Here is a 22053-nt window from a genome sequence, read left to right as displayed (position 1 = left end):
TGGGAAGAGGTCGTGTGCTGTGTGCAGGAAGGGTGTCGGAGTGAACTCCATTCAATGTACAATGTGCGCTGAGTGGGTTCATCAAAAATGTAGTGGTTTGAGAGGGGCATTAACCAGTGTGGCAGCTACATTCAAGTGTAAGGTGTGCACAGAGGGAGCTGCAGATGGAGGAAATGTTGAGTTGGATCGTGGAGGCGGCGTGAAGCTGGAAGGTGTGAAAACATTTTGTTACCTCGGAGACATGCTGAATGGAGGTGGATCAGACTCAACAACGGTTGCTAGAGTGAGATGTGTATGGAAGAAGTTTCGGGAACTGAGTGGCATGCTGACGATGAGGGGAGTGTCATTGAAGCTGAAGGGAAAGGTGTATGCTGCATGTGTGAGAAGTGTTATGTTATGACCCATGGGTAATGGGTAATGTACGTGGTAATACATGGGTAATGAACGTAGAGCAGCAACGTAGGCTGGAAAGGATGGAAAAGCAAATGGTTCGGTGGATGTGTGGAGTATCGTTGAGAGAGAGGAAGACAAATGATGAATTGCGAAAGATGATGGGAATAGAGCCTGTGATGGATGCTGTGAAGAGAAACAGTTTGAGATGGTTTGGTCATGTGTTGAGGAAGGATGAAAGTGACTGGTTGAGAAGAGTGATGGAAATGAATGTAGAAGGAAGTAGAGGACGGGGAAGACCGAGAAAGACTTGGCTAAAGATGGTCGAAGAAGAAATGTGGGCAAGGGCGTTAACAAGGGGAGATGCAGATAATAGGGCCAAATGGAGAAGATTGTCATGGGGACCGCAAGGCTAACCCCCACTCGAGCAGGGAAAATGGCCTTAAAATGCCTGTTGTTTTGTTGTTGTTTTACATGTCTAAATCCAGGATTCATACAAGGAATAATATGGCCAAGCAAAATAAATTATTAGTTTCTCGTCCCCACCGGCTTCCTTTTTGATGGCAGCCACCTTTTTTGATATGTACTACTTTCTCTCCAGATCTAGAAAAAAAAAGGAAAGCGATTTATTCATCCCCACACGCTTCCTTTTTGTAGGCCGCATGTTAGTGGGTTGTGTTTTCCTCTCCTTTATCAAATTTATTTTTAAAATTTGCGTGTTTTTTATTCTTTTATTTCTGTCATGGGAGTCTGGAACCCAGACAAATAATTATTTTGTGGTCCCTATAGGCCTAGCGCTCACGCAAATGAAATTGATCTTGTCTGCAAGTATGCTTGCTCACGCCACACCACATGCTCAGCGAATGCAATTTTCGAGAGATGTACATGTACATATGTAATGTGTACAGTTAAGTTAGCTAGCTAGCTATAGCGTGCACGTTATCGATCTCAAATACGAACTTTCTTGGTAGCTTTAATTGAGCTATTGACGAAGTACAGTAGACCTAGGTCTTAAAATGGTCTTCATTTGTGTATGCATTTGGAAGGCTGGCAGAAAGTTTTTGAAGCCATGGTATGCTCGTACGGTGTTCGATGGAACCCAGACTCTGGGGGATATTTTCAACGAGTTTGCAAATGGGGAGTTAGACGAGGGATTGTCCATCGACAACTACCAGACAGTTCAGGAGTGCAAATCCGTGTGTATGTATGTATGTATGTATGTATATATATATATATAGGTATGTATATATGTATATATGTATATATATATATATATATGTATGTATATATGTATATATGTATATATATATATATATATATATATATATATATATATATATATATATATATATATATATATATTGTTGCGGATCTCAACGGTCGGCCCTTATCCCCTTACCAAGGGGGAATTAATCCCCTTGTCTATGACTGACCGACGTGAGTCCTGAAGTTGCCCAGCTCCCTCCGGAGAGGCAGGTGAGCAACCCCGTTCGAGACCGCGGACAAGATGTTAATTGCCGAGCGGATTAGCAGCCGCGGCACGAACCATTAGCAAGTAACTAGACCCGATTCTTAAACGTTGGCCAAATCGTGCCACAGGTATTCAATTGGGAAAAGACAAGGACGAACGGATGTGAGGAAACCAGAAGGTAAGGTAGGAAGAACAAGTATAATTTATTACTAATATTTACACAATCAAAGGAACCAAGGAGAAGGAAAGATACGAAAATAAAGACAGAAGGATGGAAGGATCAGAAGACACAGTGCAATACGAACTTATCTAAACAGGCTTAACTTATACCCCAGACAACATAAAAGACGGACGACAGTCAGACTCACACGGGGAATGATGATAGGAATGACAGGAACGAATGGCTGGAAGGGGAGGAAGGTTCAGCTGGAGTTTTGCTCCCGCCCGGGACGTCGGGCTCGACCTCGACGGCCACCGATGCCACCGATCCCACAGCAATCTGGTTCCCGCATAGCAGCGGGTCGAAGCTGCGTGTCACAGGGGGGCCGGACTACGGTGGTCTCAAAGCTGCGGTTGGTTCAGCCGCGGTGGACTCAAAGCTGCGGTTTGTTCACTCAACTCTCTCAGTGCTCACTTCTCCACTGAACTCAACCACGTGGGGGGCTCCGCGTGACGGGTTTTATAGCGCCACACCCTGGAACGTTCACGAAACTGCCCGATCGTTCTCTCTCCGCCCTCTCAAGCCAAACCCCTCGTGCTTGGTTGGTTGATCGGGGCTGGCTCACTCCTCCTTCCTATGACGAGGTGGAGACACGCCTTTCTTCTCCGAGCTGGCCGCGTGCGTCATGGCGGCAAATGCAGTTGGTAATGCGGTTGGCAATGGAGGTTTTTGGCAATGAAAGGGAATCTATCTTATTTCAATTCGGTGCAATGCAGAGTCAACTAGTGGGAGACAGAGCATTATACTGACATAGAATAAAGAAACAACTCTAGAAAGGTTCTATGGTGGCCTACGTGCTTGTATATGGACTAGCTACGGTGCACTCATTTCAATTAACAGCCAATTAAAGGGGAAATGTACATAGGAAATTTTAATACGAAATTTACAAAGTGAAGGTTCTAAAAACCATAACACAGCACCCTCATTCCTCACGGCACGGCTCGGGCCGACAAAACTTTAACTTAGTGTGGCACGTAGGTGTAGTTCCCTCGACAATTAACCTGACCCTGAGTGTGACAGTTTAAAAACACAAATAAGTATGTCCCTCTGCTGCATTGCACCCTGCCTAACAGATTCACGCCCACAGGATAACCGAATTGCGGAATTGTTTTCAAACTAAACATGAACGGTGGGGAGCATTATTTACAGGTGACGCTAATTGTATTTACAAAACGCAACGCAGGACCTGTGATTGCTCTTTTTGGGAGGGGGGGAGACAGCCTGCGCTGCATCGAAGCACCAGCACCAACAAAGAGCACCATAAACGCACCAGAGTGCACAGTCACCACAGTTCATAATAAAAAATAAACAAACCCCTGCTGGTGGTCTTTCCTCTTCGGCTCCCTCTGCTGGCCAATGTTCTTCCAGATGTTGTCTTTCTTCGTCTTCTTGCTGGCGGCCTATTTGGACAAAATAAAAAATGCACAAAACATGTCCACTTTTTATTTATGGCCCACAGGGGCCGACTAAGGGTGGTTCACCTGTGTGGCATAGGTGCCACGTCACCGAGGTCCGCAAGCAAGATCCTGGGCCATCGTGGCCGGTTCCAGCAGAGGGGCCATGCCCCAACCTGTGGGGTCCGTGAGTAGTGCTCAGCCACAGACATGTGGTCCATAAGTGGTGCATCGATGCAGGCAGCTGGTTGCGGGGGTTCGGGCACACAATGGCGGACTCCCGCACGCTCCCCTCGGTGCCCAGAGAGCACAATCCATGGGTCGGGGAAGGAAGACAGAGAGGGCAGGTTAGCGAGGGGTAAGGTCACAAGGGTACACATCAATAAAGGCAATGCAAGGTGAGGTGCGTCAGGAGACTGAGCGGAGAAAAGCTCGTCCCTACCGTACGTCACCCCCCCTGTTACCTGTTCTACCCTTGCCTCTTACCCCCGTATGTACAAAAATCTACACCCTTACCAATTCGTCACGACTGTCTCGTCTTCCCCATATTTCCCCTAATACCAAATTCGTCACCACAATCCCTCTAATCCAAAATTTGCCATCACCAATTCATCATCAATCCTCATAAGGAGGGAGAGATGGAACATCAGTACAATGTCACACCTACGTCCCACGTCATGATGCGTCTCACAATCCAAACATTTGCACAAAAATAATAAAAACATGGCATGGTGTGGCGTTCTGTCACCTCAGGTGAGTGGATGTAGATGGTGCGAGGAGATTTCAATCCTAACGACTTCCTAAATGACTTTTACACACTTTACACTACCCGGGGTCTTTCCCTGCCAAACCATTGGCCGTCTTACTCTATGGGTTCTACCAAACAATTTCCATTGACCAAACTGTGGTGCTTCATCAATTTGGGGTCTCACTCCCCCGATTCAACTCCCTGTGCCTTTGCACAATTTCAGGACTGGGTCGTGTGGCTCTCCCAGCAGGTCTACCCACCTGCACACCTCCACCACTGCAGTTGCCTCCGAGCTTACCTGCTCCTTACCCTAACCTATCTACCTGGGGCAGGCCATCTGGCGCTCTCCCCACTCGGTGCCCTCTCTGGCACTGGGCTACCCGGGTCCGTCCTCTGGATCCTCGGGCCCCATCCACAACTCTACCGGCTCCCAGAGCCCACCTGCGGCCTCACCTGGCCGACATCCTAACAGTGGCGGAGTGCCCATTTAACTACACACACTAACAGGCCACCCGCCCAGCCATTTCCACGACACTAATGCACCCATCCAAACACCATTCTTCCACCACGCACCACAGATGCCAATATCCAACCACAATTTACCTACTCCCTCGACCTAACTCTTAAACTACCCTCCCCGGGTATTCGTGATAGGGGTCCACTTTTCCCCCATTCACACCTTCGCACCATCCACTCCACTCCACAGTTTCCACCATACTCACTCCACACCATCCATTCCATACTCCATATATTCCATACTCCATGTATTCCACACAACCATTCTCCATACACCTGTATTTGCACACCTGTGCCATCACACCTGGTGCTTCCTGCACCCTCCTTCCTCCAGGACCATTTGCTCAACACAACACACAATCACCATTACTCAGTCATACACTGCTCCATACACCTGTTCACTTGCGCACCTGTGCAATCACACCTGGTGCCTCCTGCACCCTCCTTCCTCCCAGGCTTCTTCAATCATTCCATACAATGCACAACCACAATTGTTCCTCATACACTGCTCCATACACTTCCATGCTCAATACAATCCACAATCACCTCACTCACTCATACACTGCTCCATACACTTTCGATTCTCAAACACACGGCATCATCTGATCTAACTACTCCCCTCTGAAACTTGCGCTTCCCAGTCGCCCGTTATACTATTGCGTTCCCTCGTTATTATAATCCAAACTAATCTACCTACGTCCCCACTACCTGTATAATGTTGCTACTTACCTCTACCGTTACCTATGGTCATCTCTAGGTCCCTATACATTATCCTAACCCTCCCTGGCTAGTTTTCACTGCCAAACCCCATAAACCTATAGCTCATGTGCCCCACCATGATGAGGGATGGCAGAGTTGCCATCCTATTACATCGGGCATCTTTCACTCCCAATTTTGCCATCAAATTCCAACCAATCAAAATTTGCCAATTACTGCCAATCATTTTACCAATCATCAATCTGCCAATCAAATTTTGCCAATCACAAATTCCCTATCCCTACCAAATGTCCTTTAACTTGAGCCTCGGTGCGTCTTTACATTTTCAAAGCCCGGCTTCGCGAAGCTGAGCAATGAATGCGGGTGGTTTGTTGCCGGCGGTTGGATCCGTCCGGCACTCGGTGCAGGGAAGGGGGCTTACTCGGGCCGAGATTCCACGCACCATCTCGGCACGGAACCGTCCGATGGCCCAATCTCGCCCTGCTGGAACGCCTCAACCACAAGGGGTCGCCGTGCCGACCCTTCCTACCGGGCCGCCCGCTCCGTTTAGCGGAGCACGGACGCGACCGTTTAGAGCGAGGCCCGGCGTGGATCCCGCACGGCGGTTCGTTCGAAACCGCCGTGGTTACGATCCCCGCTGGTTCCCGCTGCACAAAAAGCCCGGCACGAACCGAGGGCTCGCTTCGGCTATAAGTCGACCTAATCGCTGCTCCGTTTAACGTCGATGCTTCACTTGCATGCTCACACCACGCGTTCCGTCCCTTATTCACACATCCAGGTGTCTCCATACACTCCGTCATTGCACCTTCTCTTACACACCTCCCAGGTACACTCATTACGCTCACAGACTTCGTCACACACCTGACCACCACACACCTTGGCACACACTCGTCGTTCGCACACCTCATCAACACACCTCTTCGCGCCCACTCCTCGGTCACATCCTCTGTGACAACCACGGGTGTGCACTCATCTGCACACCCAATCACGTGCTTCACTACCAACTCAAGTGTGCATTCCCACACGCGCTCCACCATTCCAGGTGTGCATCCTTTCAATCCAGGTGTACATTCTCTCTCACCTGCTACAACCAACTCGTGCTCCGTGTCACTCTCACTACTCTCACCACCACACTCGGTCGCGCATTCACCCTTACTCTCGACAGCGCACTCTGTAATCATGCACTCCTCTGTTACACACCTTCCTTGTGCATCCTCTTGTGCACACTCTCCCGTTACGCCCTCCATAACACTCACCACAGGTGTGCACTCTTCCGTTACATCCCCTGTAACACTCCCCATCACACGCTTCCATGTGCCCCCCCCACACCTGCGCCACGACCAACTCACTCTCGACAGCACACTCACTCCTCGTGGAGTGAGTGAGCTGTCTTTTACCCATGACACTTTTTCCTCACACACCCCATAGTCAGACATCCTCGCACACCTCCTCCTTCACACTCTGTACCTGTCGCACACCTTACCAGCGGCCTCTCACAAACACCCGGGTCTAAACCAACACCCAAGCCGACTGAATCTCCCCTCACACCATATACATTTCCGAGTATATCGCCACTCACCTCGGCACCTCGTCTCCGCTCCTCCTCCGCCACCTGCAAACTCTTTATTTGGTTAGTAAGCACATCACGATTTGAGCACAGACCTTGCACCAATTCCATCACCTCCTCCTTTATCTCTCTCTTAGTTTCCCTCTGTCTCTTCCTAATTTCACTCACCCCCTCTTCCACATCCTCTAATTTTTGCTTCACCTCTTTCATTTCCCGGTGCACCCCCTCAATTTCTTCCTCTAAGGCCACCTTGATCGTTTCTATGTGCGTCCTCGCCTCCCGTTCTTTCGTCTCCATTGCCTCTGTCACCTCGTCCAACCTCTTTGTCAACCCCTCATGTACCATCTGACATTCCCTCATCGTCGCTACCAGTTCCTTTTTTATTTATTTCTGCATCGCCTTTAACCCCCCGATTATCGCAGTGTTCTTTTCCACTTGCTCCACTAATTCCTTCTGTCCCACCGTCAGCTGTTCTACTCCCCTCGTCAGATCCTCTGTGCCCCCCTGTAACCTAGCCGTACTATTTCTCACCTCTTTCTCCATACGCTCCTCACCTCGCTTTACCTCCTCGCGTATCCCCGCGACCTCCTCGCCCATACCTCGTCTGATCTCCTCCCCCATTTCTCCCATCTCTTTGGTAGATGCTGCCCTCATCTGTTCCAAATCATTCCTCTGGGCATCCAATTTGGTTTCTAACCCGATTTTCACCTTCTCTATCTGATCTCCCATCTGTTTAATTTCCCGGGCGGATTGCTCCCCTATTTCCCTCAATTTGCCTTCCATAGTGTTTTCTAACCCCCCTAACCCATTCTTCACCCCCTCCATCTGGTTCTCCTGGGCAGCCATTCTATTTTCCAACCCCGTTAACCCCTCCTTCATTTCCCAAATTTGATTACCCATGTCCTCTAGTTGGCCCCCCAATTTACCTTCGAGCCCCCCGATTTGGCTTCCCATATCATTTCTCAATTCCCCGATTTGGTTTTCTAATCCCCCAAATTTGTCTAAACCCTCAAATTTATTGTCTAAACCCTCCAATTTGCTGTCTAACTTCCCAATTTGGGCACTAGTACCCCTTGCTTCGTCCCTCTGGGTGTCTATTTTACTTTCTAATCGCTCACCCATCTTTAGCATGAGGGCCTCCATTTGCACCATGAAGAGGTTCAAATTTACCGGCGGCGCTACTACGGTCACGGGCGCGGCAAAATTTTGTGCCGCTGCAACCTCGTGCGCGAGGGCGCCATTTTGTGCGCCTGAAACCTCTGCAACCACATCCTCATTGCTCTCCTCTTCTCTCTCCCCCATATACATTTCCCTGGGGTCCTGGGTCGATTCTACACCCCCTTCTAACTCACCCACAGGCATCCGATCGCCTTGATCATCCATGGCACGATATTAAATTTGGATGTTAAATAAAATAAAATCTTGGGCCACTCGTAATTTTGAGTGCGTTAAGCGCACTTCGGGTCCGAATCCCACTCCTGACACCAATTGTTGCGGATTTCAACGTCGGCCCTTTTCCCCTTACCAAGGGGGAATTAATCCCCTTGTCTATGACTGACCGACGTGAGTCCTGAAGTTGCCCAGCTCCCTCCGGAGAGGCAGGTGAGCAACCCCGTTCGAGACCGCGGACAAGATGTTAATTGCCGAGCGGATTAGCAGCCGCGGCACGAACCATTAGCAAGTAACTAGACCCGATTCTTAAACGTTGGCCAAATCGTGCCACAGGTATTCAATTGGGAAAAGACAAGGACGAACGGATGTGAGGAAACCAGAAGGTAAGGTAGGAAGAACAAGTATAATTTATTACTAATATTTACACAATCAAAGGAACCAAGGAGAAGGAAAGATACGAAAATAAAGACAGAAGGATGGAAGGATCAGAAGACACAGTGCAATACTAACTTATCTAAACAGGCTTAACTTATACCCCAGACAACATAAAAGACGGACGACAGTCAGACTTACACGGGGAATGATGATAGGAATGACAGGAACGAATGGCTGGAAGGGGAGGAAGGTTCAGCTGGAGTTTTGCTCCCACCCGGGACGTCGGGCTCGACCTCGACGGCCACCGATCCCACAGCAATCTGGTTCCCGCATAGCAGCGGGTCGAAGCTGCATGTCACAGGGGGGGCTGGACTACGGTGGTCTCAAAGCTGCGGTTGGTTCAGCCGCGGTGGACTCAAAGCTGCGGTTTGTTCACTCAACTCTCTCAGTGCTCACTCCTCCACTGAACTCAACCACGTGGGGGGCGCCACGTGACGGGTTTTATAGCACCACACCCTGGAACGTTCGCGAAACTGCCTGATCGTTCTCTCTCCGCCCTCTCAAGCCAAACCCCTCGTGCTTGGTTGGTTGATCGGGGCTGGCTCACTCCTCCTTCCTATGATGAGGTGGAGACACGCCTTTCTTCTCCGAGCTGGCCGCGTGCGTAATGGCGGCAAATGCAGTTGGTAATGCGGTTGGCAATGGAGGTTTTTGGCAATGAAAGGGAATCTATCTTATTTCAATTCGGTGCAATGCAGAGTCAACTAGTGGGAGACAGAGCCTTATACTGACATAGAATAAAGAAATAACTATAGAAAGGTTCGATGGTTGCCTACGTGCTTGTATATGGACTAGCTACGGTGCACTCATTTCAATTAACAGCCAATTAAAGGGGAAATGTACATAGGAAATTTTAATACTAAATTTACAAAGTGAAGGTTCTAAAAACCGCAACAATATATATATACACACGTATCTCGTTTTTTCATTGCTGGTCCTCACAATTCTGTCACACACACACACACACACACACACACACACACACACACACACACACACACACACACACACACACACACACACACACACGAGTCCTGGTTCAGTATAAACTGAACTGAAGCAAATATATCTTACTATAATTCACCAAATGTCCGTCCGTCTGTCTGTCTGTTCGAAGGTACCGCAAAAACGGCTGAACCGATCGCAACGATATTTCGGGTGGGTAATCCTAGGACCCCCTGGAGTAAAATAGGCTATATTGTTTTTCCAATTTTTCCAAACACGATGGAATAATATTTACCGATATGAACAGTGATGTGGCTTTTGTTGAAATTCTACGTTCCAGGAGAGAGTAGATCGACTCCTGACAAACTCTTCCTATATAAACGTGCGGCTCCGAAGTAACACGGCAGCGTGTGCAAAGCGACTGAGAAACAGGTGTAGCGGCCGCTCCCGTGTTAGATTCGGCGCGCACTCTTCACACATAAACGTGCGACTGAGAAAGACGTGTAGCGGCCGCTTCCGTTTTGCAGAATTCAATCTTTTTTCAAAATGGGTGCCATGTAGATCATGTACTGTTTAGATTTTGATGATTTGCGTGTGATATGATTCAACGGATGTTTTTTATGAATCGTTTAAAATTTAAAAAAAAGCCTTCAATTTCCGATATTTTGCCTTTTCATTTGGGCTTCCCAACTGAAGCCCCGCCCGTAGGGCGGGTGCCGTTACTAATATATATAATAAAATAAAGTTTCAGTACAAACAAGCACAGTACAGCAGCCAGTGCCACTGCTGCAGTTGACGTATTGGGTAAAGGTGGGCGCGATTCGGAAAATGTTAAGTCCGCTTACCGCTTATCCGCTCCGCCAGCCCGTGTAGTCCGATTCGCTTATCCGCTTCAGCGGCCGAAAATCTTAGTCCGCTTACCGCTTATCCGCTTCGATTCGATTTTTTAAAAGCGCTTCGACGTTTTTAAAGCGATTTTTGACGTTTCTAAAGGGAATTTAATGCTTTTTAAGCCTAAATAGCCATTTCTAACTACTACAAAGACAAACAAAGCTTTTAAGATCAAAAATATACATTTTTATTTAAATAAAATTTATTCAAAATGTATTGAAATAAAGTTTTCCACTCGACTCTACTCTACTCTACAGTTAATTTAAATATAATTTTAATATATGCAAGTTACATTAAAGAAAAATCAATTTGCCCGTCCTTTCTTTGACAAGAGAGTCTACTAGTCAACAGACTAGCAGTCTGTTGACTAGCCCTCGTCTTCCTCCTCCACCTCGTGGGCCTTCTTGAGGATTTGGAGGTTGCCCTTCATGAAGACGAGGGCCTCGAAGTTCGGTGCAGCCAGGGCCGACCTCTTAGGCCTGAGGATGTCCGACCCGTAGCTGAACACGCGCTCGACCGAGGCAGAGCTCGGGAGCGGCGTGTTATGCCTGAGAAATAGAGTTACCCAAGCATCACGGAACTCGAGCGGGAAGAGATTGGGCGAGAGCCCCGGGTTCCCCCTCAGCGGCTTCCTCGACCAGTTGTTGACCTCTTCCCTGATCTTCTCCTCGAGGTTCTCCTCCTGCTGCCCCTCCTCCATGGCGAACAGGTAGTCCGTACTGCTCGAGCCGGGCTGGGGTGCTGGGACTGCTGGTTTGCGTCGTTCGTGTGCCTGTCCCTGGCACTGCCGCTGGGCTGGAGAGTCAGAAATCTCTCCATCTTGACGTTATTGCCACTCTAGCGTCCAATAAAATATTCAGTTTTCACTTATTATTCACTTAAATAAATATTCACAATTCTAGAGTAACGGCTCAGGCTAACAGCTGATTTGGCGAATCGCGATGCGCTTTAATTTTTCGGTAGTCCGCTTACGCTTATCCGCTTCGGTTTCCGGGGGTTGTTCCGATTCGCTTATCCGCTTCGAAAACGTTAGTCCGCTGCAGCGGATAAGCGGATAAGCGGACTTTCGAAGCGGACCGCCCACCTTTCTATTGGGTATATGACAAACATCATTTTTAATGGTATATGGGATGTGTATTGGTGGTAGTGCTAGTCTTTGGTCTGGTAGACTCCACCATGTGGTAGAAATCTTGGAAAAATATTAAATAGGAAAGCACCCCTTCCTTTTTTTTGGAAAAGTGCAGACGAGAAATGAATTATTTATTTTACTTGGCCTAATAATAATAATAAAAGAAAAGAAGATGATTACAAGCAAACATCTACTTCCATCGTACACCATCAAAGAACACAAAATTAAATATTGCGATGGAAAAAGCACGTCGATTATACACCGCCCGACAGGCTGCTCATCCATCCCCATCTCGTGACTGACGTGACGTCAGACTGGTCAGAGTTTGGTTCTGCCCTTAGCAAATGGCAAGGTTTGGGAATAAAAACAGTGCCAGCGATATTCCGAATGTACTCCGATACGAGCAATACCCACTTGGCATTGTATTCCCCTTTAGAATGCACCGATTTATGACAACCCAATCGTGTAACCATTAAAACCGACACAAGCATTTCCATTAATTGGCGCAAAGTCTCACAACTAACCTTTTTCTTCATTGCCTTGCTCGACATCTTCGTTTCCCAAAACAAGGATATCTAAACGGTACAAGGAAAAGCAAATCAGATCAGATCAACTGATCATTCCGCAGGTACGTTCTCTTCTTATACATTACATACACCAAAGCTGTATATCTCCCACTCCCGACTCCCGAGGTCTGACAGTGACACAATACACGAGCTTATGCCTTATGTTGTGGTTTTGTTCATTAGTTCAATAATATTGCAAGACTTTTGAGTTAATTATAATTTGTTTTGAAAACCTATGACGAAATATTTATGTTATTAAATGCATAAATACAGGAGTGATGTTCAACAAAACATCAGCGGAGTAAACAGCGCGTTAAGGTTATACATCGCTGAAGTTTCTCTTGAAACAATCGCATCAAAGAGAGCGCCCGTTTTATCATCTCATAGCGGAATATTAACACGATAGAAGAGAAAATAAAGGGCCTCTTAGTTTAAAACGTATCATATCAATCGACATATTTCGTACTAAGCTCGGGAAAAAGACAATAATTTACCTCAACCTTTGGCCCTAGACCGAGGTTGCTTGTTAAAAACACAATCCTCCACTCTCCTGAAACACCCTAATCTTCCTTACTCGTCCTATTTTCCTTTTCTAGCTCCATCTATGATCAGCTTCACTTTTCTCGGTTATATCCCCCACTAGAAGGATTTACACAATGTAATGGCAAAAAACACGTCGATTATACACCGCCCGACAGGCTGTGTGCGTGCGCATCCACCCTGGGTCTCATGACAATCGTGACGTCAGACTTTGGTTCCGTTCTTACCAACAGGCAAAGTTTGGGAATAAAAACAGTGCCAGCGATATCTCAAACGTACTCTGTTACCACCTAATGGCTACCACAAGCTCAATCCCTTTGCTGACCCCACATTTCTTTCGAAAAGTAAAAAAAAAAAAACTACAATAAACGCTTTAAAGTTTCATTGCTTCCTGCTTGGGACCCTGAAACCACAATGGATGAAAGTGAAATAAATAAATAAAAGAAGACATGACTGTAAGGACAATAAAACAAGATTGATGTTTCAAGGCCAGTTTATATCGAGACTCGTATCTGTGATCGGAATGGAGCGCGACTTTAACAACGGGAATCTCTCGGTAGTTTCCTCAACAATGACGAACGAAGTCTTTACACAGTCATGAAGAATAATTCACAATCACATTTGTTCTCCAACTGCCTTTAAAAATCCACACAACCTCAAATAGATGAAGACGAACTTCTAGTTCTCAAATAGAAGCAAAAGACATACATTTAGCGTTTCTTTAAATCCATTAACTTCCGGTAGAGGAAGGATATCTGAGTTTTTTTTGAATCGCGTGGTGTGATGGTCCGGACTGAAGACTGATGCTTTGTTGAAATGCGGAACGATTGTGATGGGCAGACTTTTCGAAATGACCGACAGACTGCCTTGTATATAAGACTGTTGCCATACCGCCGTCTACACCGCCAGGAAAGCAACCACATATAAGACCACAAAAGCGAATCAAACCAGAGAAGAATAAATAAAAAATTGTTTCAAAAATAAAAAGCGAATGTCCCTTTCAAAAACAAGCGAGCTTGGTGACTGCTGTAAATTTAGGATCATTCTGTTTACGAAGTCGTTTCTTTCATGTGGTTTTCGACGACGCATCGTAGATATATTAACAAAATTTTTTCGAAAACGTTCGATACGATAATAATTTGAAGGAATCATTTAAATAAATTCCGAATTACCAAAGCTGTAATCTCGCGATACTATCCGCGGGCAAACGGAAACGGCTCGTGAGGTTTGGGGGCGTTCGCTTCGCAGATTTTCTCCTCCCGATTCTCTTCAGAGGCGCCATAGCGCCGGCGATTACTCATTTACAGGAAATTCTTTGTTTACGGCGAATTTTAATTTCTTTCCCTACTGGTTTGTATTCGGACAGAGCACGTTCTCATCAAATTCCGCGGCTTTAGTGATGAGTTATGATGCGGCCGGCCGGAGCCTAGATCAGCAGGTGAGGCCTTTGTTACCGGCGGCGCCACGTTTTCTTCCCAACCGGACGGATGCCCTACCCTATTCCGAACGTCGCCGGATCCGCGAACTCGATCGGGCGCACTGCACGCCATTAACGCTTTGGGAATCGCTTGTGGACGGAGCTTATGTTATCACCTCTGTCTGTCTGTGAACAGGATATCCCAAAAAGACGTGGACGGATTCGGACGAAATCGAGTGGACAGGTTGGGTGTGTGACAGGGACGAAATGATTAGATTTTGGCGAAGATCTGGATTCGGATATTAGAATTTAAGTGGTTCTTCACCATTGAGTGATGGGGCTAAACCTATATATAGCACAATATCTCAAAAAGTTGTGGACGGGTTCAGCCGAAACTTTGTGGACAGGTTCTTGTGTGACAAGGACGAATCGATTCGATTTTAGTGAAGATCCGAGAAAAAGGTTTAAGAAAATTGAAAGTCATTCTTCACTGTTGAGGAATGGTGCCAAAAACGGTATATAGCATGATATTTTAAAAGGTTGTTGACGGGTTGTGACAAAACTTGGTGGATGAGTTGGTTAGGTGAGAAGAACAACTCCCCCCCCCCCCCTCAACCCCCAATGAAGACTGTCGTACCTCCCCCCCCCCATGAAGACTGTCATGCATCTCCCCTGCCCCCCCGCCCCCCAATGTGTCCTTCCTCCCCCATTAAGACTTTTGGTGCCCCCCTACCCCCATGAAGACTGTGTCGTGCACCTCCCTCCCCACCCCCTCCCAGAGGAGACCGTGTCATACTCCCCCCCCCCCCCCCCTCTCCCAGAGGAGACGTATCATGCGCAACCTCTCCGCCCCCACGGTATATAGCATATTTTAAAAGGTTGTTGACGAGTTGTGACAAAACTTGGATGAGTTGGTTCGGTGAGAAGAACAAGTCCCCCACCCCTCACCCCCCATGAAAACGGTGATACCTCCCCCACACACCCCCCAATGAAGACTATGTCCTTCCTCCCCCATTAAGACTTGTCGTGCCCCCCCTTACCCCCATGAAGACTGTGTCGTGTCATGCCCCCCCCCCCCCTCCCAGAGGAGACGTATCATGCGCAACCCCTCCTCCCCCACGCCAAGCGGAGACCTTGTCGTGCACCCAACCGAGACGGTGTGGTGCCCCCGGCACCCTGTCGTGCCTGTGCTGAGGCCCTGTCGTTGTCCCTCAGCCCCAACCCTGCCCGTCGAGACTGTTGTGCCGTTTTCTTGTTTTTTGCCGTGTTTGAGCCCTGTGCATGTCACTTTCATTTGACTTGCATCCAATGGTGGAGATGATCCCTTTGGCTGCAGGGCACAGACGTATTTTGTTGAATCGGAAACCTCATTCACTCTGCTCGTCATTGTGTTTATTGGATGGCATCTTCAGGGTTTTGATCTTTGATGATGATGAATCATGATGCATGATTAACCCGTCTCTTCTTCTTCAGCTTGCTGGTCTAGATCTGGATAGTTCATCACAGCAACAGGACGACACAGGGGGTCAGAGCAGTAAGTTGTGAAGAGATTATTCATTGCTATTGGCCTATATCTTCATTTGAGAACTCCTAAACCATTTCTCTTGGGTGTTGGTGTGTTTTGCCAATTTGGGTGTTGAACATATGCAATTCTGTATGTTCTGTTTGGTTTGGGAGAAGGAGGGATGGGGGGTATGCCTTGGAGGTATTTAAAGATCTCCAGGTACAGGTTAAACCTGAAGCATAACGTGACATTCCCCTTTAATCATATTGCTTTGTAGTGTGAAGTCTTTGTGATTACTTATTTGTGAAGGTTTGAATGAATGAATGATCGTTTTTAAGGCCATTTTCCCCGCTAGAGCGGGGGTTAGCCTTGCGGGCCCCATGACGATCATGGTTCCCTGTTTGAGGCAATGTTTTTATGGCCGGATGCCCTTCCTGACGCCAACCCTTAGTCGCCTCTTACGATGCGCAGGGATACGGTGTACCTATTCTAAGCCGGGGTACACACCGGGATCATTCATCCCAGCAAGCTGGTACTCAATTTGCCGACCTCGGAAGGATGACAGGCTGAGTCAACCCCCCTGGCGTTAATTCAGCAATCGACCGGGATTCGAACCCAGGATCCCAAGCCGGCACCCTAACCGCTAAGCCAACACCAGGCTAAGGTTTGAAGATGGAATGTTTTTTAATAGGGTTTGCATATGGTTTTCATGAGGATTGCTCTGTCCCGCAATTGGAGGATTCCTACTTTCATCGCTGACCATAAATCAAGTCGACAATTTTTCAACTTGTGCTATAATGACGAACGTTTTATTTATCTGTTTATTGTTAATTGTGTTGCTTTCTCCTCCCGATGTTTAGGTCGTTACGTCCCTCCACATCTGAGAAACCGTCCGCGAAGGAACGGTGCGTAATCTATACTGACATGTTTGTCTGTCTGTCTGTGACGCCATTTTTCTCAGAGATGGCCCAGCGGATCTTAGTCACACTTTGAGGTTCACCAGCGAGTGTTTTAGGCCAAAACAAAAATAGAAAAAAAAGTTGGGTTTTTTTTTTTGGGGGATTTTTATTTTATTTTATCCATTTATAGTACCTTAGCCTTTGTAGCTATGTGAAAGGTAATATTAAATGATCCCCAACCCCATTCCTTAGTATGTGTGGGGAAATGCTTTTTGGCACCCACAAAAAAAATAGAAAAAACTAAAATTTCATTTCTTCAAAATGCCAACAGGATTAGAACGACATCGGGCAATGCCAGGTACCCCTATTCGTCTGTGATTATAGAATTTGTAATTGAACCATGCAGATGTGCATACTGTTGGTTAACCTTACCTAGAGTCCCTGTATAAAGAGAGTTGCGCCATGCGCTGACCCGAGATTTCTGGTCACATGATTTCGTGGCGCCATTTTGTGTCTAACTTCACCGTGCGTGAACGTCAGCTTGGTACGGGAATGTTGTTTATTGCCAAACAAAATGACTGGTTGTTCTGCTTTTGGTTGTTCAAACCAATCTGGGAAATATAAGATGTATAGATTTCCAAGTGATAAAGTCAGAAGACAAATTTGGGAAGTGAAAGTCAGACGAAAGAGCTGGAAAGCGATCGACTCCTCGAGACTCTGCCAGGTAGGCCCAAGCCGCTTGATGATCGATGTTCAAAAGCAATTCTATCTGCTCGGTTTTTTTTGGTTGTACTGCATTTTGTCAGAGGAAATTAATTTTGATTTTATAGGGGTGGGAAACCCAAGGTCCGTTTTGTTTTCAGTTGTCTGTCCGTCCATTCAAAACTTATTCCGAGGCAAGTTATTTTTTTGGTTTAAAATCTTTAGCCTAATCGGCAATCATAAAAGCAATTTTAGGGGGGGACCTGCTCAATTTTTTTGCGGGTTGTGCAGCCATCCATACGTCCAAAATTTGACGAGTTATTGTTTGCTTTGTCCAGTGCTCATGCGTCTTGTGGCATATTTGCTCAAATATTTCCCACCCCGGGATTTATGGCCAAATTGTAGTGATGGAAGATTTTGCACATTGGACAATCCCTATATATTTAACCTGGTGACAGCTATCGTTTCCAAAACATACAATATTTCTAGGTGATTAATGCAGTAAAACAGGTGTATTTGTGTACCCACATTTAAAACTGGCTCAACTTTCAAAAGCTGTTATCCCTGTTTGATATCAATATACATGTGGTCGATAGAGCTAGCGATTTGTCTGGCCATCTTCCGGAAGATTGTCCATGTGATTTTCTGTTGTGGAAGTACTAGTACATGACAGCTCATTAAAATTAAACTGTGTTGTGTTCGAATAAAAATTCTTATAATGTTAGCTCTTATAGTTATAGTTATAGTATAGTTATAGTTATAGTCTTATAGTTAGTTACTTATAATGTTAGCTCTTATATGCAGTGTTGGCTTGTAATATGCATTGCCATACCACTTTTAATATCACCACACAGCTCTTTTTCATGGCAATAGCTGAGTTTTTGACAAAACAAATATCACCTGTATGTAATAATAAGACTAAATATGTGTAGTAAAATTTTTTTTTAGCAGGTTTAGAATATATCACCCCATATCGCGAATGTACATGTATATCTAATCTGACACACTTAGACACAAAATGGCGTCCAAATTTGAGTTGACACAACTCTCTATATACAGGGACTCTAACCTTACCTACCTTTATCTGTTTATCCTTTTGGTATTGTCCATTTATTCTATCCAGTGGATATGCATATACTGTGTAATATTTAATTACTCTGGAAGCTTGTAAAATTTATTGACACTGCAACATTTCTTTAAAATAAAACGATATATTGGGAAATGATGCATGTTTGACAAATGCCTTGAGACATATTCAGAGGTTTTGTTGATTCCTCCATTGCAAATTGAGGATGGCCATAATGGCACAGTTTTAACCATAGCACACGATGACGTTAAACTGGGACTGCTGGAAACCCATCCGGGGTTGTTGGAATGAAGATCGGTCAATAATAATTTTGTTAATAATAATATCTCAAAAGGTCAATAACATGTGTAAGCACCATAAGAACAAATGGCTACTGTTACCCTCCTCATACCCTGAAAAGGCCACGAGAGATAATCCAAAGGGAGTTGTGTTGTCCCAGTCAGTTCTGGTTCGACAGACCAGCATCACCGAGATAGCCGATCAATCTCACAGGAGTGACCCAGAGATCCTTCGCATCCAATATGTTGTGGTCTTACCTCCGTGAATCCAGGACTGTGCAGTCTTCCATTAAATGTTTTATTGTGTGTGTGGAGCATTCATTCATTCAGTCTGTCGTGTAAAAGTTGTGGGTGGTGTCCACAGCAAAGGCATGAAAGGTGATCCAAAGTGAATTGTTGCTGTTGGTGCAAAGTGGATTCCAACTGTGCCAAATTCTGCACAGAAGGGTCCATTTTCTTAAATTGATACCCAAGAATGTCCCAAATGGACTCTGTTGGATTTAAGTCTGGACTCCTCACTGGCTAGGGTCATGTTTTGATGGCATCGTTTTGCAAGAAATCAGCACTAACTACACGAGAATGGTTGGGTCTGGCATTGTCATCCATGAATGCAGGTCTTATGAGAAGTGGGTGGTTATCAAAATGTGCAGCAACAACATGGTCCAAAATGTTTCGCCTGTTAGGTGAAAAGGTTGTGTTTACAATCTTGCTCTGGGCTGTCCCGTATAATAACGCATCCACTACCAAACGGGATAGATCTTGCAATGTTTTAGGCTGTGCTAAGTTGCTGCCAATCCCCAGTTCCACCATCGGTCACATGCAGGAGAAATCAGCTCTCAGACCAATGGATCTTCCTCCAAGATTCTCGTGGTGATGTTCCTGCCACTGTGCTAAGACGTCTGCGTTATGTTCTGGGGTAAGAAGAGGCTGTCTTATTGGTCTGTTGGCTTTGTGACTTGAAGCATGAAGACCGTTCTCATGGGTAAACTCTGAGGGAGATGTTAGCCTGAAATACTTTCAAAGTGAACAACTTGCTGAAAAGGACAGATGAGATGTAAAATTTGGTGGAGCATGATTTGAGCATACAGACATTGCTGTCATCTCCTGTATGTCAAGGTCATCCAGAAATCTCTTGACCTTCTTTGGGTAAACTTACAGTATCCAGATGGCAGTGGGTACGGGAAGGATGGCCAGAGGATTCTTGCTTTGGAATTGGATGGCAAATTGGAATGAATGTCTTCCTCATTGTTGTCCTGATATCAAGTTTAACTTCCACTCTCACGTATCGACAGTGCGTTTGTGATGTCGATGTTGAAGAACTGTCTTGTTGACGTTGAGTTGTAAACAAATTTTGTGGGGTTTCTAAAGGGGTGGTGAGAGAGCCTGTACATTTTGTGTAAGGACATTGGGAGACGTCCCAATTTTGTCCTTTTTACATGAAGGACAAATATATTTGGAAATTATGTATGAATCGGCACGTCACGTGACCGTGTTCAGTTCAGATTTTGACTTAGGTTGCTGGAATCGTTAGCCGTGTTCAGATTCAGGTTCAAATGGGACTACCCGATTGATTTGCGCTTGTATCACTTGTCATTTTTATGTCATGTGTCAAATGAGTGTAACATGCATACATAGTTGCAAGCATTTATTGAGATTTTTAATCAAGTGTTTTATGCAGGTTAATGAATGGCAAATTGAGTAAAGGAAAGAGAAACTGAAAATGTTTTTCATAAAGTTATAAATGTCCCACTTGATTATTGAAGCCCATGTGTTTTGCTGCAAATATCCTTAAGAGCTTTGGTGATCTGGATCTTTAAAAAAAATTAAACATTTTTTTAACAATGTCTGTTGTTGTATTGTACCTCTTTTGTGGATTTATTTGATTAATATGAGTAGACCACTGGATAACATTGTTTGAACAGGACAGGTTGCTTTGTATTTCCATCATTGCAGCTGACCTGGTGTTTCTCAGCTTATCGTGTACGTTTTCTGTACTGCAGGTGATAGTGATGGGGCCAGCGATGGTGGAAGTCGCATGAACGGTTTGCAAGACACCTATGGCAGTCGTGGTCGTGACCGAGGATTTGGTTTCACCGACAACAGAAGCCGTGGCGGCGCATCGAGCTATCGCAGTGGTTACGGCTCGGATGATCGAGGTCTGTATCGATGGTGACAGCTCTTTGGTGATGTGGATGTTGCTGCCCTGAGAGTTTGAAATACTAATTCCTCCTGGATGTTATTTATTGCTATGTTTGTGGGGTAGTGATTACTTTAGACCAGATAGATTTGTATAGGTAGCATGCTCCGATTGTCGTTAAGAAGAACCACCACCATGTAATAAGTAGGGAATTTGTTTAGCCCGGATGTCGGATAAGCTTGTATATTTGTCCCCATCGCGAGGGGGCGGGGCATGTTAACTAGCTTGGGGAATAAGGATAAATTATCCCTTGGACGTTGTACCCTCGGTGATTTATCTCTTTTTCTCTTATGGCACCGCATTAGAAACGTAGAGCAGGAATCGCCCTAACAATAAAAACCAACCGAAAGCAAGTTCTAAGCACTGCCGATGGCATGGCAACCAGCTACATCACCACAGGGTCAGGCTGACTGAAAGGCAGACCTCTAGGAGACACGATTGGTCAGGGTGTTGATGAACAGGCGGACTGCGTCACAAACGTGGACTGCATGTTGAGTGGTGGAGAACTGAGCCTGTGGTGTTGGCCTGCGGGGATTGGAGGAGAAGCACCGAGGACGTGAGGTTGGCCGAGAAAAGAACAGGCCGACAGACTTTTTGGCTCGCTTGGTTCCGGACTTTGGTGGGAGACGGCTGTGCGCTGACATTTCTCTCTTCATTGGGCTTCATCACAGCGGCCGTGTTCCAGGACCTTGCTGGTGGTCGTAAAGAGGCAGAGCGCCAAGAACGAAGCGCCGCGGTTTCCGTGCCGACTTTGTGAGAACGGGCACGGCTGGGGGGCGGGCTGCACGCCTGCTCATTGGCCTCGCATGGGAGGCCTTCATCGAGGCCTAGTGAACAAGGGTGCATTGAGGCCTTCTTCCCACCAAGGCAGAAGCGGCGTCGGGCTTGCGCGCTCGGGGCCTGACATTACTGACGAGACACCGATCCGAGTTAAGTACTCGCAATTAAATTACACTTATTTTCCAGTTCTTTTTACATTCCCCTTTGTCCGTGTTTAAGTCTGGCGTGGAGGATCCCATAGGAATTTAGTTGCACCGTCGCGCTTTTC

General features: G+C 46.2%; 2 protein-coding genes across 7 annotated transcripts in view; one reads left to right on the top strand and one right to left on the bottom strand.

Annotated features, from left to right (window-relative positions):
• Positions 1-13084, bottom strand: part of LOC137425365 (ras-related GTP-binding protein A) — a 47131-nt gene extending 34047 nt beyond the window's left edge. Inside the window, exons 1-2 of one of the 5 annotated variants that reach the window (XM_068113729.2) lie at positions 12876-13084; positions 12340-12390 (exon numbers count right to left, since the gene is read on the bottom strand). In XM_068113729.2, coding sequence (XP_067969830.1) covers positions 12340-12366 — 27 coding nt within the window. In that variant the 5' untranslated portion in view covers positions 12367-12390; positions 12876-13084. Of the gene's footprint in view, positions 1-3395; positions 3482-3562; positions 3788-12339; positions 12585-12875 lie in introns of those variants that run through there. The other 4 variants (XM_068113728.2, XM_068113730.2, XM_068113725.2 and 1 more) reach the window with 4 other exon arrangements.
• A 1036-nt stretch (positions 13085-14120) lies between these two features.
• The window catches only part of LOC137425368 (putative ATP-dependent RNA helicase an3), a 76836-nt gene continuing 68903 nt past the window's right edge, over positions 14121-22053 (top strand). Inside the window, exons 1-4 of one of the 2 annotated variants that reach the window (XM_078776590.1) lie at positions 14121-14359; positions 15812-15872; positions 16703-16747; positions 20809-20964. In XM_078776590.1, coding sequence (XP_078632716.1) covers positions 20866-20964 — 99 coding nt within the window. In that variant the 5' untranslated portion in view covers positions 14121-14359; positions 15812-15872; positions 16703-16747; positions 20809-20865. The remainder of the gene's footprint in view (positions 14360-15811; positions 15873-16702; positions 16748-20808; positions 20965-22053) is intronic. The other variant, XM_068113737.2, reaches the window with a different exon arrangement.

This window comes from Myxine glutinosa, chromosome 4 (assembly GCF_964187855.1).
Source record: "Myxine glutinosa chromosome 4, kmMyxGlut1.1, whole genome shotgun sequence".
Taxonomy (NCBI): Eukaryota; Metazoa; Chordata; class Myxini; order Myxiniformes; family Myxinidae; genus Myxine; species Myxine glutinosa.
The sequence above is the reverse complement of the archived record's forward strand: the minus strand, read 5'-3'. Positions and strand labels throughout refer to the sequence as shown.